Source organism: Oenanthe melanoleuca, chromosome 20, assembly GCF_029582105.1.
Source record: "Oenanthe melanoleuca isolate GR-GAL-2019-014 chromosome 20, OMel1.0, whole genome shotgun sequence".
Taxonomy (NCBI): Eukaryota; Metazoa; Chordata; class Aves; order Passeriformes; family Muscicapidae; genus Oenanthe; species Oenanthe melanoleuca.
The window spans coordinates 7,248,699-7,263,871 of NC_079353.1; the positions used below are offsets into that span (position 1 = coordinate 7,248,699).

Below are 15,173 nucleotides of genomic sequence, written 5' to 3' on the forward strand. Positions count from 1 at the left end.
TGTGCCTGTTCCTGCATTATCCCTGCTGGTCCTCATCACATTCCACGTCCTGACATGGATTTCAGGAAAGGAGCTGGCCTTGATGAAGCCAAAAATCCCAACTGTGAAGGCTGGAGCAGGAGAGATCCATATCTGCTCAGGAGTCCCCAGCTTTGTCATGCTGAGCAAGTGTTGCTCTTGCATTGAGGTGTTGATGGTGGGTGCCTCAGGCCAGGGCAGGGACAGGTGGGACAGCTGCACCTCAAGAACAGAGGAACAGCCGTGCTCCCATCCTGGCTTTCTATTTCAATGCCATGTGTGAACCATTGGCAAAGGCTGAGCCCAGGCCATGGCATACACATGCTGGTGGCTCACTGGGAGCTGGAATTTGTCAATGTGGAGCAGCAGCGCTGCCTGAGCAGTGTTGGTCCTCCTGAGAGGTGCTGCAGGCAAAGTAAGCACTGCTCTTGGGAACGAATCCATCGTGGATGGCACTGGCCAGAGCAGCCTCCCCACCTCCTTTGCTGCTGTAGCCTCCAGCCCTGCCACAGGTAGGGTTTAAACTAAGGAGAAAGCAAAGCAAGGTTTAAGCAGCAAGGTTTGGTGTCTGGCAGGACCTGAGCTTTGTGTGGCTGTGGGGTGGGGAGGGGGGAGGTGTTACTAGACTGGCAGCTGGCAGGGGCTTGAGGAGGAGCCATGGGTAACCTCAGCCTCTCTGGGGGCACCTGGCCAGCCTGGGCCTGGGGAGAGTCCTACTCCTGCAGCAAACACAGGATTCAGCCCCACGCAGTGCTTGAGGTGTGTCCTGTGTGCAGCTCCCCAGAAGGAGCCAACAATGCCTGTGCAGCAACCATATACACAGCTCAACCCCTCTGGAGCCTCCAGCTCCTCTGTTTCTTCCCCTGATTCCTAAAACACTTGATTTTGCAGAAAATTAGTATTTCAACTGGTATCTAGGGAAGACTGCAGCTGCTGGCCAGGGCCCAGTTCCCAGATGCTGTCACCTTCATCAAAGCCCAGTGCCAGTGCCCAGAGGTGCCACATCATACCCACAGAGTGCAGGGTCCTTTGGAGTCACTCTCCCAAAGGGCCAGTGCCACTGGGCAGAGCTGGCCACAGCTCAGCAGCACAGGCACCAGCACCATCACCAGCCACTCCTGGCCACCATCCCCATGGATTGGCCAGTGGCCACCTCGTGTCACTTGTGGGCACCCTGGAGGGCCTTAGCTGCCTGGACTGCATCCAGCTCACCCAGCCCCACCAATGGGATGGTTTTGGGGGGCCACTGTGTCCAGTGCCAGCCCCCCCCTGTGGTGCTGTGCAGGAGGCAAGTCTGTCCCTGTCCCCTGCCCCTTGTCTGCGTGGCCCCGGCCCACGGGGGACAGGCGAGAGTGGCGTGTCCTTTGAACGGGCTCCAGCAGTGACAGGTGCTGGGAAAGGCGAAGTGGGCCGGCTCCCGCTGCTGTAAGGGATCCTCCTCTGCTGCACTAATCCGGCTCCGTTACACTCGGGATAGAAGAGGCTGCTCCCCCCGGCACTGCCACAGTGCAGATGCTGCCCCTCTGACCACCCGCTGCACCAGGACCCAGGTAACAGGCCCAGGGGGTCTCACGGCTTCTGACTTGGGGCATGGTGGTGGAGGGTCCTGTGGATAGTGGAGCCCCCAGGCCTGGGAAGAGCACCTCCATCCCCAGGGGCTTCCTGTGCTGAGCTGTGAGATGTGGGAACGCTCTCCCAGGGACTGCTCTGCTACACCTCCTGTTCCAGTAGCCCAGCAAGTAACTTTCCTGTTACTGGGATAGTCGCTGGTGGGTTTATTCTGGGGCTGGGCTGCTCTGAGCTCTGGAAGGCTGGTGTGTTTTGGGACAGGGTGAGGAAAGATGAACGGGCACAGGCGGGCAGTGAAGGCCAAGGCAGAACGGGGATTTGGGGATCAGGCACTGGGCTGGAGCCCAATGCAGGTACAGGGCACCAACAGGTCCCCTTGGCAGAGCTGGGTACCCCTGGGCAGGGGACGGGCAGTGCTGGCGCCTGCTGGGTGTGGGGTCCGTGTGCCTCATATGGGGTTTGCCTGCTTGCCTGTGTGGTTCAGGGGGAGCAGTGGTGGGGCCGTGCCGGGAATGCTCACCTCTCCTGATTTCCACTACCAGCCCGGGGCCGGAGCCGCTGTCTCCTGCCCTGCCATGGTGGGATGTGGCCTTAAATTGTCACCCTGGCCGCGCCTGGCTGGCTGTTTGCACGTCGGAGGCCCCAGGCACCCGGTGACAGGTGCCGGGGTCAGACCATCGATCAGTCACCGCGGGGCAGATATCGGGGCACAATGGGACTGGTGGCCACGTGGGGTCCCTGGCTTGGTGCCACCAGCCCGGGAGCCGCCGGGGCACAGTTCCCGGCTGGATGGCAGCAGCTCATCCCTGCAGGAGCTCTAGAGCCACTGCCCGAGTCCTGCCGTCTCCTCTGCGGGGCGTCGGGTCCGGCGAGCGCTCAGCTGCTGCTTTCTCTCCCGCAGGAGCGAGCCGAACTTGGAGCAGGGCAGAGCAGCGCCTCCTGTCCGCAGTGCCCATGGAGCAGGGTGGTGCCGACACTGGGGGGGCTGGCGGCACGGCTCCCCCCAAAGCCGAGGGGGGAGCCCCCCAGGATGCCCAGCCCCAAGCGGGGACAGTGCCAGCCGCCACCGCGGCACAGGATGAAGGCACAGCTGAGCCTGGCCAGGAGAAGGCTGCAGGAGAGGCTGCAGGAGGGAAGACAGAGCTCGAGCAGGAGACAGGTCTGGCTGCTTCAGAGCCCCAGGATGGACGGCAAGCAGTTCCAGGAGAGGAGGCTTTGGCTGTGCAGCACGATGGAGCACAGGCAGCATCCATCGGGGAGAAGGTGCCGGCTGCCACCGAGGCCCAGAGTGTAGGGAAGGATGAGAAAGATAAGCTTGGGAAGAAGAAAGCTCCAGCTGCAGGAGAGCTCAAAAGAGGAAAGGCTTCAGCTGCTGCAAAGGCTAAAGACGGAGGGAAGGATGAGCCGATGGAGGCGAAGGGCCTGGCTGTAACTGAGGCACAGGGTGGAGGAAAGGACAAGCCTGAGAAGGAGGAAGCCGTTGGTGGATCAGGGTTTGAGAGCAGTGGAAAAACAGAGTCCACTGAGGAGAAGGCTCTGCCTTCAGCAAACTCCAAAGGAGGGAAGGCAAAACCTATGGAGGAGACAGCCTTGGCAGCAACTCAGGCTCAGGATGGAGGCAAAGGGGAGCCTGCAAAGGAGAATATCACAGTGGTTGCAAAACAGGAGGTCTCAGCCACTGCTAAAGCTCTGGATGAAGGAAAGCAAGATGCAAAAACAGAGCAAGCCACAGCTGATAGCAAGCCTGCAAAGGAGAAAACCATGCCTGCTGCAAAGGAGAAGCCCCCAAATGCTGCAAAGGCTCAGAGTGGGGAGAATAAAGTGGTAAATGCAGAAAAAGCCCCAGCAGTTAAAAAGCCTCCAGATGGAGTCAAAGAGGAGCCCACAAAGCAGAAGGCTCCAGCTCCAGTGAAGGAGAAAGCCCCAGCTTCAGTGAAGGAGAAAGCCATAATTCCTGCAAAGGAGAAGCCCATAATTCCTGCAAAGGAGAAAGCCCCAGATGCTTCCAAGGCTCAAGATGGAGAGAAGCCAGAAGCAAAGGTAGAGAAAACACCAGCTGAAAAAATGGCTCAAAGTGGAGGCAAAAAAGAGCCCGAAAAGGAGAAGTCCCCAGCAGCTGTGAAGGTGCAGGATGGAGGGAAGAAAACAGCAAAGGTGGAAAAACCCGCAGTTGCATCAAAGGCTGGAGATGAAGGAAAAGATCCTAAAAAGGAGAAGGTCCAGGCTACTACAATGGAGAAGTCCCTAACAGCTGTGAAAGTGCAGGATGAAGGAAAGAAAACTGCAAAGGTGGAAAAACCCACAGTTGCATCAAAGGCTGGAGATGAAGGAAAAGATCCTAAAAAGGAGAAGGTCCTGGCTACTACAATGGAGAAGTCCCCAACAGCTGTGAAAGTGCAGGATGAAGGAAAGAAAACTGCAAAGGTGGAAAAACCCACAGTTGCATCAAAGGCTGGGGATGAAGGAAAAGATCCTAAAAAGGAGAAGGTCCCGGCTACTACAATGGAGAAGTCCCCAACAGCTGTGAAAGTGCAGGATGAAGGAAAGAAAACTGCAAAGGTGGAAAAACCCACAGTTGCATCAAAGGCTGGGGATGAAGGAAAAGATCCTAAAAAGGAGAAGGTCCCGGCTACTACAATGGAGAAGTCCCCAACAGCTGTGAAAGTGCAGGATGAAGGAAAGAAAACTGCAAAGGTGGAAAAACCCACAGTTGCATCAAAGGCTGGGAATGAAGGAAAAGATCCTAAAAAGGAGAAGGTCCCGGCTACTACAATGGAGAAGTCCCCAACAGCTGTGAAAGTGCAGGATGAAGGAAAGAAAACTGCAAAGGTGGAAAAACCCACAGTTGCATCAAAGGCTGGGAATGAAGGAAAAGATCCTAAAAAGGAGAAGGTCCCAGCTACTGCAAAGGCTCGGGATGGAGGGAGGAAAGCTGCAGAGGTGGAGCCTCCCACACCTGGAGCAGAGGCTGGGGATGGGGCTGCAGAGCCCACGGAGGCAGCAGCCATGGCTGTAGTGAAGGCTCAGGGTGAAGGGGAGGAAGTGTCCAAGGGGACAGAGGGACAGCCACCAGCAATCCCTGAGGCCCCGCGCCCGGCTCTGCTGCAGAGCCTGAGCTGCCCGGCTGCCTGCCACAGGTACCCACACCCTCCTGGGATGGGGGGATCCCCCTCACTGCTCCAGGGAGCTCTGGGGCTGTGGGTGCTGGGCTCGGGAGCTGCTCTGGGCTGGGCTCTGCTCACCTCCCACTCCTGCTTCCAGGGAGGAGCAGCCCTGGGCAGAGGTGGCAGAGATGGAGACAATAGAAGAGGAGACCACGATGGTGGAGACAAAAGAGGGTCCGACAGAGCCTGGCTCTGGCCAACGAGCCCTGGGGGACTTGCAGCCCCTGGAACCCCCCAGCACCCCCCAGGAAAGGACATTGCCCAGCTCCACAGGGCAGGCCCTGGATCCTGCTGGGGTGGCAGAGCAGCCTGGACCTGGGGTGCAACCATCTTTGACAGAGGCAAAGCCACCCCCCAGCCCCTACCTCACCCCTGATTTTGGAAAGGAAGACCCTTTTGAGATATTGGGTAAGGCCATGAGGTACCTGCCTTTTTTTTAATCCCCCAGACACTCTGTGGAGCGACAGCCTGGGAACCCCATGGCCCTGCCTGCTGCCCACACTGCCCTCCATGCTGCCAGCTCCTGACCTTGGCTTGTCACCTGCCTGGTGGCCTCTGAGCTCCCCTTTCACTGTAAACAGGGCTAAATACATCGTGTCCCTTCCTGGCCTGCTCTGACCACCCTGATTGTGAAGAAGAGGAGTGACAGTGGCTGGGGAGTGACAGTGGCTGTCTGGCTGGTGGCAGGGGACGGCATGTCCTCATATCCTGCACCAATGTCCTTGTGGGGATGGCAGGGCCTGGGGGCAGTGAGTGCTTGTGGGGATCCCTGTGAGGCTGGGTCCTGCTCTCGCCTGGGAAAGGGTGGCTCAGGAATGTGTGTGTGGAGTGAGTGGGATCTGTCCTGGAAGGGTGAGCAGGAGGTGGTGGCAGGAGAGGGTGACAGACAACAACATGGCCTGGAAAGGGTAAATGTGACATGGGTTGGTGGGGGTGGGTGCCATGAAGTAAGGAGGGTGCCATGCATTGGGATGGGTGCCATGGAGCACGGTGCCATGGAGGGGAGTGGGTGCTGTGGAGCAGGTTTCCATGGAGCAGGGTTGGTGTCGTGCAGCAGGGCAATGCTGTGGGCAATAGCAAGAGACCCTTCAGGGCTTGCTGCATCATCCAGTGCAGCCCCAGCCAGGAACCTCTGGCTCACAGCCCAGCACTCAGTATCTGCACCCACAGGCTTGGCTGAGTGCCTGTGTTCACACCAGGGCAGCCTGGGGTACCCAGAGTGGTGTCCCCTGGACAGCAGATTTCCTTCTCACCTCATCCTTTGTCTCTGGGCAGATGATGTCCCTCCGCCGCCAGCACCCTTCGCTCATCGCACTGTCACCCTGCGCTCCGCCAATGTCAGCTCCCAGTTCAGCCTCAGCTCCAAGGACATCCTGGGCGGGTAAGGAGGGGCCCCAGTGCTTCTCCTGGCCCTATCCCAAGCTGCCTTCCAGCCTTGGGCAATGGCCTTGAGCTGGTGGGACTCCTCTAGTCATGATGGGTGGGTGCCTTGGGCAGGATGGGTGCCTCGGGCAGAGCAGAGCAGCACCACGGTGTGGTGTGAGGGTCCTCAGCAGTCTAGGTGGCTGACAGTGTGGGCACTTCTCCCTCTCTCCCTTGCTCCTTCCCTCCACAGGGGCAAGTTTGGTGAAGTTCACACATGCACAGAGAAGGAGACAGGGCTCAAGCTGGCAGCCAAAGTGATCCGGAAGCAGGGACCGAAGGATAAGGTGTGAACGATGCCGGGCAAGTGGTGGCAGTGTTACACTCTGTGTGTCCCTGGTGTGGGGACACAGCCTGTCCCTGCCAGCCAGGGCTGACACCCCACACTGGGGCTCCTTCTGCAGGAGATGGTGCTGCTGGAGATTGATGTGATGAACCAGCTGAACCACCACAATCTCATCCAGCTCTACGATGCCATCGAAACATCCCGGGAGATCATCCTCTTCATGGAATTGTGAGTGCCTGTGCCTACCTTGGGGCTGTCCAACCCCAAAATGCTACACCCCACCCTGGCTTTGCTCAGCACCTCCATGGTGGAGCTGGCCCAGAGTCCTCAGGAGGGCAAGGAGCTCTACAGGAGGATGGCTTGGGGCAGGGAGTTCCCCCAAAGTGATGCCATGGTCCATCCCCATGCAGTGTGGAGGGTGGTGAGCTCTTTGAGCGGATCATCGACGACGACTACCACCTGACAGAGGTGGACTGCATGGTGTTCGTGCGGCAGATCTGCGAGGGCATCCGCTTCATGCACCACATGTGCGTCCTCCACCTCGACCTCAAGGTGCGGGGCTGGGGGCTGGCAGTGACAGGGCCAAGGGTGACAGCAGGACACTGGCTAGCTGTGGAGGGATGCCTGTGGGTCAGCATTGCTCTGGTGTGGGTCAGCTGCAGGACCCCATGGGCTGCTGGGTCTGTGCAGTGGGGATGTCCTGTCTTGGTGGTGGGGCAATGATCACCCTGTCCCCACAGCCTGAGAACATCCTCTGTGTCGCTGCCACTGGGCACATGGTGAAGATCATCGACTTTGGGCTGGCTCGAAGGTGAGGTTTTCTTTCTCAGCTCTGTCCCTCTTCCCTGTTCCCCTTCCACTCTTCATCTCTGTGTGCCTAAGGGTACCAGGAGCCCCAGGACCTGCTCTAGGCCATTGCTTTGGCCATGGCACTCCCTGACTAGCTGGGAAGGGCAGCATCTGCTGAGAGGGGCACTGTTTTGGGGAAACAGCCTGTCCCCCTTTTGTTGACTTGCAGTCCTCTTTGGCTGCAGGTACAATCCCAATGAGAAGCTGAAAGTGAACTTTGGCACCCCTGAGTTCCTCTCCCCTGAGGTGGTCAACTACGAGCAGGTCTCCTACACTACGGACATGTGGAGCATGGGTGTCATCACCTACATGCTGTACGTCGGGGCTGCCAGTGCCATGCTGGGGAGCTGTGGTGCTGGGGCACAGCTCCCCTGGGGGCAGAGCTGTACCCAGGCACCTGGCTGCTTGGTGGCAGCTGAGGGGTCCTGGGTGGGGAGATGGCTGTGTGGGGCTGGGGGGTAGAAAGAGGCTGCAGGCAGGAGCACAGGAAGGTAGCAGCACATCCCTGGAATGTCCCTAGCTCTGTTCCAGGGGATCTGGGAGGTGCTGAAGCCTGAGAGCACCTGATTCCTCACCTCCCTGCACCCCTAGGCTCAGCGGCCTCTCCCCCTTCTTGGGTGACGATGACACCGAGACACTGAACAATGTCCTGGCTGCCAACTGGTACTTCGACGAGGAGACCTTTGAGAGCGTCTCCAATGAGGCCAAGGACTTCGTTTCCAACCTCATCATCAAGGATAAGAGGTGTGAGGCTGGCAGTGGCCATGGGATCCTGGGATGAGCATCCCCACAGCTAGCCTGGGTACCACATGCTGCCTCTTCACCAGGGCCAGCAGCATCCTGCAGGTCCAGCACTGAATTAATCCCACAGGGCTCTGCCTCACTCTGATTGTCCCCAACAGAGCCCTGCATCCCTGGACCTGTCCCAAGCAGGATGTGCTGGACCCCTCAGAGTCCTGCCCAGCCCCACCAGTCCCTGGGCACATCCTTCCATCTGGTTCTTCTCTGCAGGGTTACAGGGTTTGGGGGCTCTGGAGTGGCTGGAGAAGGGGGTGGTTGGCAGTGAGGGGTTTGAGCAGGGTTGGCACGGGCTCCTCTCTCTCCCAGTGCCCGGATGAGCGCTGACCAGTGCCTGCAGCATCCCTGGCTCAATAATCTGGCAGAAAAAGCCAAACGCTCCAACCGGCGGCTCAAGTCCCAAGTGCTGCTCAAGAAATACGTCATGAGGCGGCGCTGGAAGGTGCGGGGTCTGGCAAGGGCAGGAGGGTCAGCAGCTTCTGAGGGGCTGGGAGGGGGCTGCCAGACTCTGCCTGTCTCATGCATCTGGAGCATGGAGAATGGCTCTGTCTTGCTGTGTGCTGGGCAGCTGGGACACAGGTTGGGGACCCTGGAGTGTGGGTGCCCCTGAGGTAACAGCCCCATCAAGAATAGATCCCTTTGTGGTGGTTATTCCAGAGCCAATCCCAAGAGCAGTTTTTAGGGGCAGGGGAAGTGTCAGGCCCCTGAGCAGGGTCTGGCTGTCTGGCTCAACTTTCGCTGCCACAGCCTTTGCCAGAGGATGAGACTCTTTCCTCTTCCCTTTTACAGAAAAATTTCATCGGCGTGTGCGCTGCCAACCGTTTCAGGAAGATCACAAGTTCGGGGTCTTTGACAGCGCTGGGCATCTGAGCTGGGCTCCCGGGAGCCGAGGCCAGAAAGGAACCACTTGAGAGGAACCCCCACCAGTCTGGAGCGGCTCTGTCGAACTGGTCCCACTGCGCTCAGGACCACATCACCACTGGGGGTGCTCGCAGTGGCCTTAAGGCTCCTGAGGCTCCAGCTCTCCTCACTCCCACTGAGCCGATGCTCCTGTCGGGATTTCCTCAGACTGTGAAGCCGCTCTGGAATGAAGGTTTCTGATGTCATCTCTGGCCCTGTGGTGGCTGCGTGATGCCCGACCTGCAGCATCTCTGCTCTGCTCACGCTTCCTTCTCGTGCCCTCGGGGAAGGAAGGCCATTCCGGTGTGATCCCGCTGCCTCGGCCACCTGGTGCTTGCTGCTTTGGACTCAAAATGTGCCCTCTCTGCCTGTAAATGCCGCAGCCCTGCCTGCCTTCACTGCCGCTGGCCTCTGCGCTGCCCGATCTCCCTTCACAGCTCTGTGGCTCGGCAATGATGCTGGAGGGCACCGCGGACCCTCATCCTGGTGCTTTGGCACCGGAGCTGGTGCTCAAGCACCTCCTCCTGGCCAGCTGGGCATGTGGGAGCGGAGCTGGCCCCGAGCTGCTGCCCGCACAGGAAGGGAGGAAGCAGCAAGCACGCTTCCAGCGGCGTCCCCAGCTGGGAGCCAACGAGGAAAGAAGGAGGCTTTGTGTTCCTCCTGCCCTCCCTGCCCTTCGGTTCTGCCAGCGGGGGAAAAACACAACCTCTGCTTCACCCGTCCCCGGCAGATCGCGATGAGCGAGGCGGGCTAATGCAGAGCAGCTGGCCCGCGCTCCGGCCGGCAGCGCTCACCCGACCACCAACACAGCGGAACTGCTCCCCCGCCCTGCACTGGGCTCCGCGGGACCTGCTGCGACTGGGAAGGGGGTGCTGCTCCAGCGCCTTGTCCCGATCCCCGTCCTCTCTGCCTGCAGCCCTCGGGCCTCCGCGGTGCTGCCAGAGGATGGGCATCCCCTGGAATTTGCAGCATCCAGCCTTGCCCACTGCAGGAGAGGATGGGGGGTTGGCAACAGGTCCCCCAGCTTTGGCTTTTGCCATGGCTGAGCCCCGCCCAAGCCAAGACTGTGTGTTTGCTCTGCAGCTGCCTCTGCCCCCTGTGCCTGCTGGAAAAGCATTGGGCAGAGACATAGGGAGACATTGCCCCTCACCCCCACATTGGCTGCAGCAGGGGCAGGGGCTTCAGGCTTGTCCCCCTGGGCAGGAGCCACGGCCGGTGGGACCCTGCCCATAATGGAGCTCTCCACAACGCTCACCTTCTTGTAAATAAATGTACAGGTCTGCCCATAGCCCACACCTGCCACTCTGGGGGCTGGGGAGGCCTTGCTCCCACCTGTGAGGTCTGACAGTCACAGGATAAGGGAGATGAGGATGGGAAGCAGAGTCTCATCTCTGTGGTAGAGGGAATGGGTCCAGGCTGTGCTGTGGACAGGGACCTGGTACATCCTGGGCGGGGCTGGGCAGGCACAGTGCCAAGAGTTTCTGGTCTACACACCCAACAGCTCTGAGCACCGCCGGGGGATGGGGGAGGGGGAAGTGACTGGAGGGATGGCTGGATGGGTCAGCTGTCAGTCAGACGTGTCCTCACATCTTCAGCATCTGCCCATATCGGGTGGGATGCCCAGGCAAGAGCTGGTGGGTGCTGGTGCCCCTTTGCCCAGGGGAGCTGTGGCTGGCCCTGAAGCGGTTAAGGCTGCCAGAGCCCGGGCTCCGGCTCCCGCCGCAGGCGTCCCTCCCAGCCGCTTCCTGCCGGCAGCCTTTGACCGGTTCCTGTCGGTGACCACCCCGCAGGCCTGGACGCCAGCGCAGCCCCATCTGGTTTGAGTTACGCTCCACGGCGGTGACGTCTCCTTCCTGTCTGGCCCCAGGAGCCGCGCGTCGCCCCGGTCCCGGCCCCGGCCCCGGCCCCGGACGGCCACAGGGGCTGCCGGGCCCTGCTGTGGGGTGGCCACGGGGCTTCTAGATGGACCATTAGCCCCGGACATTCCTGGTACCTTGAGCTGCAGCAGGGGATCAGTTCTGAACACAGCCCTGTGTGTGCATGTCTGTGGCAGAGGGATGCACAGACACCAGCACATCCCAGGGTGTGGAACCCCTACCCCACAGCCCAGTTTGGTTTCTCCAGTCCCCTCCTTCCTACCCTGGGACCCTACAGAGACACACACTGGGGCTGCATGAGTGGGGCCACAGGGTTGACACCCATGGAAGCAGCCGTGATCCCATCCTATGTTCCCAGCTGACAGGGCTCGTGAGCCCCTGAAGCTGCTTGGAATGGACTGGTCCCACTGGCCACGACATCCAGGTCCATCCGTTGTGTGTGGGGTCCTCATCACCCCCACGGATGCACGGTGCAGTCTGGATGTGCACACTCGTGTCCTCAGCATCCATCCCCGGGATGTGGAGCAGCACACATTCCCCATGCACCCTGTTCCTGTGGCACCTCTGCCCGCAGAAACAAGGATCCCCGCAGACAGTGCAGGGAGGGAGGGGGAGCAGACAGACCTCCAGCACTGGCACCTGGCAGCGCGGCCGGCGGAGGTAGCAGGTTCTCCCCGTGACCGGGTGCAGCAAGTCCCGGCCACAGCACGGCCCAGGATGGGAGCGGGCGAGCGGGCGGGGGATCGGGCCACACACAGCGAGCCGGGAGCGAGCCAGGGAGGAGGCAGAGCTCGGAGAACAGCGGGTCCATGACCGGCAGTCGGGGTGAGGGCAGGAAAGGGGAGCACCGGGAGAGCGCATGGTTCTGATCTGCACTCCGGGTAGTGCAGGCTGTGCGGGACAGCAGTGCCCATCCCTGGCGGCTGCTGCAGTTTGGGGAACAGTGGGATGAGCCACACTGCTGCTCCCAGCACGGGGACCCTATCCCGGGCACAGCATGGGGCCGGGGCCGAGTGTTCCCAGCCAGGGCGGGCGATGGGCCCGGCCACGCTGCGTGGGAACCAGACGGCCCCCGGGCACGGCTGCGGCGCTCGCTTCCTCCCGCGCCCCCGGGGACCGTGCGAAGGAGGGGGCTGAGGTCAGCCGCGCTCGCCGCCGGCCGCTCCGGAGACGCCAGCATGATGTAGGCGCTCAAATATTGTTTTCCACTGGGTAGGGGAAAAAAAGGGAGAAAAGAGAGGCCCAGGGCTGAGTGGCGGTACCCGATGATGAAGGACGGCCCCCCCTGCCCTGCCGGGGCTGGGACGCAGCCATGGTCCATCCGCAGCTGTCTGGGGGCTGATAACTGAGCGGACACGGCCGCGGTGCTCCCGGTCCCCGAGTGACGGCAGTGTTCCTCCGTGCCAGCACGGCCCCCGCAGAGACCCTCCAGACTGGCCAAACTGGAGTCCCCCTGACCCTGGGGAGCTGCGGGAAAATTTTTGGTTCCCATATCAGTACGAAGAGCCCCTGACAGCCCTGTGACTACCCTGGGGTGGGCTGTGCCATGGGGTCTGCGTGTTGCTGCTCCTGGGGGGCTCCCTTTCCCAGCCTGGGGTTGACAGGATGGAGGGTGCAAGCACAGCCCCCCACCTTGCCAGCATCACTCTGGCCTCACTCCAGAGTGGGGTGCTCAGAGCTGCTGATTCGGGTGTCCCAGTGCTGTGTGGGCCGGCTCCATCCTAGGACTTTGTGGGGACGCTGCTCTCTCCAGTGTCCCAGAGCCTGGCCAGTTGGGGCATATTCCTGTGCCCAGCCCAGTGTCAACAGCGGTGACTCAGCTGGTGCCTCTTCACTGGCAGCCACCCTGCATGATTCAGGTCGGAGGAATCCACTTTCCTGGCTGTTCCCATCAGAGCTGCAGCCCCTGGCACAGCCCATCTTTGGGGCTGCCCTGGTCTCAGAGTCTGCAGGGACAAGTTGGAATCCCAGCCAGGCACTGACACAGCCATGAGCAAGGACTGAGAGGGGAGGGAGCCCTGTCCCCCTCATTGCAGAGCCTCCACACTGTACCACACCCCTGGTGCCTCCCTGCAGTCTGTCTGGGGCAACACGATTCCATTTGCAGGGCCACACACTGAGACTGGAGTCACTTGTGCCACTTGTACCACCCTGTGCAAAACCAGGAACTTGGAGGGGTCCCAGGCACAGGGAGCTGACAGGGGGACTCCACTGGGGGATAACTTCTGCTGCAACACATCCCCCTGACCCCCAGGAACAAAGTTCCCTCACACTACCATGGGATGGCACTTCAGGGGCTCCTGGCCCCACATCGTGGCAGGACTTTGTCCCCATCATCTCCCTGGGACACAGGACCTGGGTGTAGGTGCTCTGAGCCAGGCTTTGCCCCATCGCCATATGGCTTCACCATCCAGTCAGTGGTCACTGATGGAGGGACTGGTGGGGATGGAGCCTGTGTCAGGTGGCCTTGGGCATGTGTGTCCCCCAGCCAGCACTGAGCTGGGGCTAAGGCTCCCCAGCTTGGCCCTGCACACTGCCCACCTTGAATGGGGCACAGAGACCACAGAGGCAGCATTGGGGAATGTGCTTTATTAATTGCTGGGTAGTCCCAGGGTGGGGAGTCCCTCACTCGAAGAAGAACATGCCGGGTGTCCGGTAGAGGCAGGGGGGCAGCCCCAGGGGGTAGCCATTACCCCCCTGCAGTGGGATCGTGGTCCCTGGCCCCCATGGCTCCTTCTGCTCACCTGCCCGTGGCCCCATGGCCCCGAAGGGTGGCTGGCGGGGGGTGGTGGAGGCCGGGGGGGCTGCAGCCAGGAGATGCTCCAGCGCTGTGCTGCAGGGCCGCTCCTTCATGCAGAAGCTCAGGGCCTGCACCCGGCATTGGTAGCTGCTGCCCAGCGCCTCGGGGCCTGGCCGGCTGAAGGAGCCGAACATGGGCAGGTGGGGTTGCGTGTAGCCCTCTCCCTCCAGGAAGCAGGACGGGGGGGGCTTGCTCGTGCCGAGGAGGTTGCCAGGGAATGCAGGTGGCACCTGCCCGAATGGCTGACATGGCCCCAGCCCAGGGGCAGGCAACTCCTTGCCCTCCAGCTGCTCTGGGGGGGTATCTGGGGTGGCCGGCGAGTCCTGCGGGGGGTCTCTGTGCTGGGTGGGCAGCAGGGCAGGCAGCAGGGCAGGGTGCTGGTGCTGGGCCGGGCGCTCGCTGGGCAATGGGTACTGACCTGGCCGGGACAGCTGCAGAGCCGCCGGGAGCCCCCCGAAGACAGTCTCCTTGGGCGGGCGGTTCTCGGGGGGCGTGAAGAACGGCCCCTTGGGCTGGGGCATGTCCGGCAGGTACAGGCAGGGCTGCCTGGCCTTGGGTGGCTGGCGCCGGGCACAGGGCTCAGCGCAGCCCGGCACCCCGGCACCCTCAGACAGAGCGGCAGGGCTCGGCAGGCGTCCTGTGGCCGACGGCGAGGAGTAGCCCCCCTCTGCCTTCCCCTCCTCCGGCAGCGGGGCAGCGGGCAGCCCTCTCGCCTGTTGCCTGGGGGTCTTCCCGCGCCCCTCGTCTCCCTCCGTGCCTGGGGCATCCCGGAGGCCCCTCTTCCTGGTGAAGCGCCGGCGGCGCCGCAAGAAGCTGCCGTTCTCAAACATGTTGTAGCAGTCCGGGTCAAGGGTCCAGTAGTTGCCCTTTCCCGGTTTCTTGTCATCACGGGGCACCTTGACGAAGCACTCATTGAGGGAGAGATTGTGGCGGATGCTGTTCTGCCAGCCCTGCTTGTTCTCTCGGTAGAAGGTGAAGCGGCCCATGATGTAGCGGTAAATGCCGCTGAGGGTGATGCGTTGCTCGGGCGCGCTCTGGATGGCCATGGTGATGAGGGCGATGTAGCTGTAAGGTGGCTTGGTGGCCTCAGCGTTGGGGAAGGCGCGGCCGGCCGGCTCAGGGGCCGGTGGGCTGCGCAGCGCCGCGTCGCCGACGGGGAGGTCGGGCTGCATCCTCCCGGGCGGCCCCCGCCGTTCCAGCTCTGCCGCTGATCCCGATCCTGATCCCGATCCCGCTCTGCCGCACGGCCCCAGCACGGCCCGTTAAAACGCGCGGCCGGCGAGGGGGCGGCGGCCCCTCCTCTGAGGGGCCGCCCAGGGCGGAGCGGGACTCTGCCGTCCAGCACTGGTCCCTGTGGACAGACGGACGGATGCGCCGCCAAGGCCTGTGGCCAGCAGCCAGTGGCCCCGGGGCTGGCACGGCCGCCGCCTCCCCAGGGCAGAGGCGGGCACAGCCCCCGGCTCCCCCAGCCTCTTTTCCCACGGAAGGTT

At 61.6% G+C, this 15,173-nt stretch overlaps 2 protein-coding genes across 2 annotated transcripts; one reads left to right on the forward strand and one right to left on the reverse strand.

The window, feature by feature from the left end:
• The first annotated feature begins 2,497 nt into the window (after positions 1–2,497).
• MYLK2 (myosin light chain kinase 2) lies at positions 2,498–10,292 on the forward strand. Its single transcript, XM_056507371.1, has 11 exons — positions 2,498–4,724; positions 4,849–5,159; positions 6,027–6,132; positions 6,367–6,460; positions 6,578–6,687; positions 6,870–7,011; positions 7,200–7,270; positions 7,494–7,622; positions 7,900–8,052; positions 8,416–8,548; positions 8,896–10,292. Exons 1-11 carry the CDS (start codon positions 2,542–2,544, stop codon positions 8,974–8,976), a joined length of 3,513 nt encoding a protein of 1,170 aa, XP_056363346.1. The 5' UTR covers positions 2,498–2,541; the 3' UTR covers positions 8,977–10,292.
• A 3,165-nt stretch (positions 10,293–13,457) lies between these two features.
• On the reverse strand, positions 13,458–15,085 carry FOXS1 (forkhead box S1). The gene has a single exon (XM_056507432.1). The coding sequence runs from the start codon at positions 14,853–14,855 to the stop codon at positions 13,509–13,511; it is 1,347 nt and encodes a 448-aa protein (XP_056363407.1). The 5' UTR covers positions 14,856–15,085; the 3' UTR covers positions 13,458–13,508.
• Between the last annotated feature and the right edge of the window lie 88 nt (positions 15,086–15,173).

What these genes read in the sequence shown, in the direction of transcription:
- MYLK2 (XM_056507371.1), top strand. Translation starts at nt 2,542, where the DNA reads ATGGAGCAGGGTGGTGCCGACACTGGGGGGGCTGGCGGCACGGCTCCC. An exon ending in TGCCCGGCTGCCTGCCACAG is followed by an intron (nt 4,725 to 4,848) that starts GTACCCACACCC and finishes TCCTGCTTCCAG; the next exon opens with GGAGGAGCAGCCCTGGGCAG. An exon ending in TCATGAGGCGGCGCTGGAAG is followed by an intron (nt 8,549 to 8,895) that starts GTGCGGGGTCTG and finishes TCCCTTTTACAG; the next exon opens with AAAAATTTCATCGGCGTGTG.
- FOXS1 (XM_056507432.1), bottom strand. Translation starts at nt 14,855, where the DNA reads ATGCAGCCCGACCTCCCCGTCGGCGACGCGGCGCTGCGCAGCCCACCG.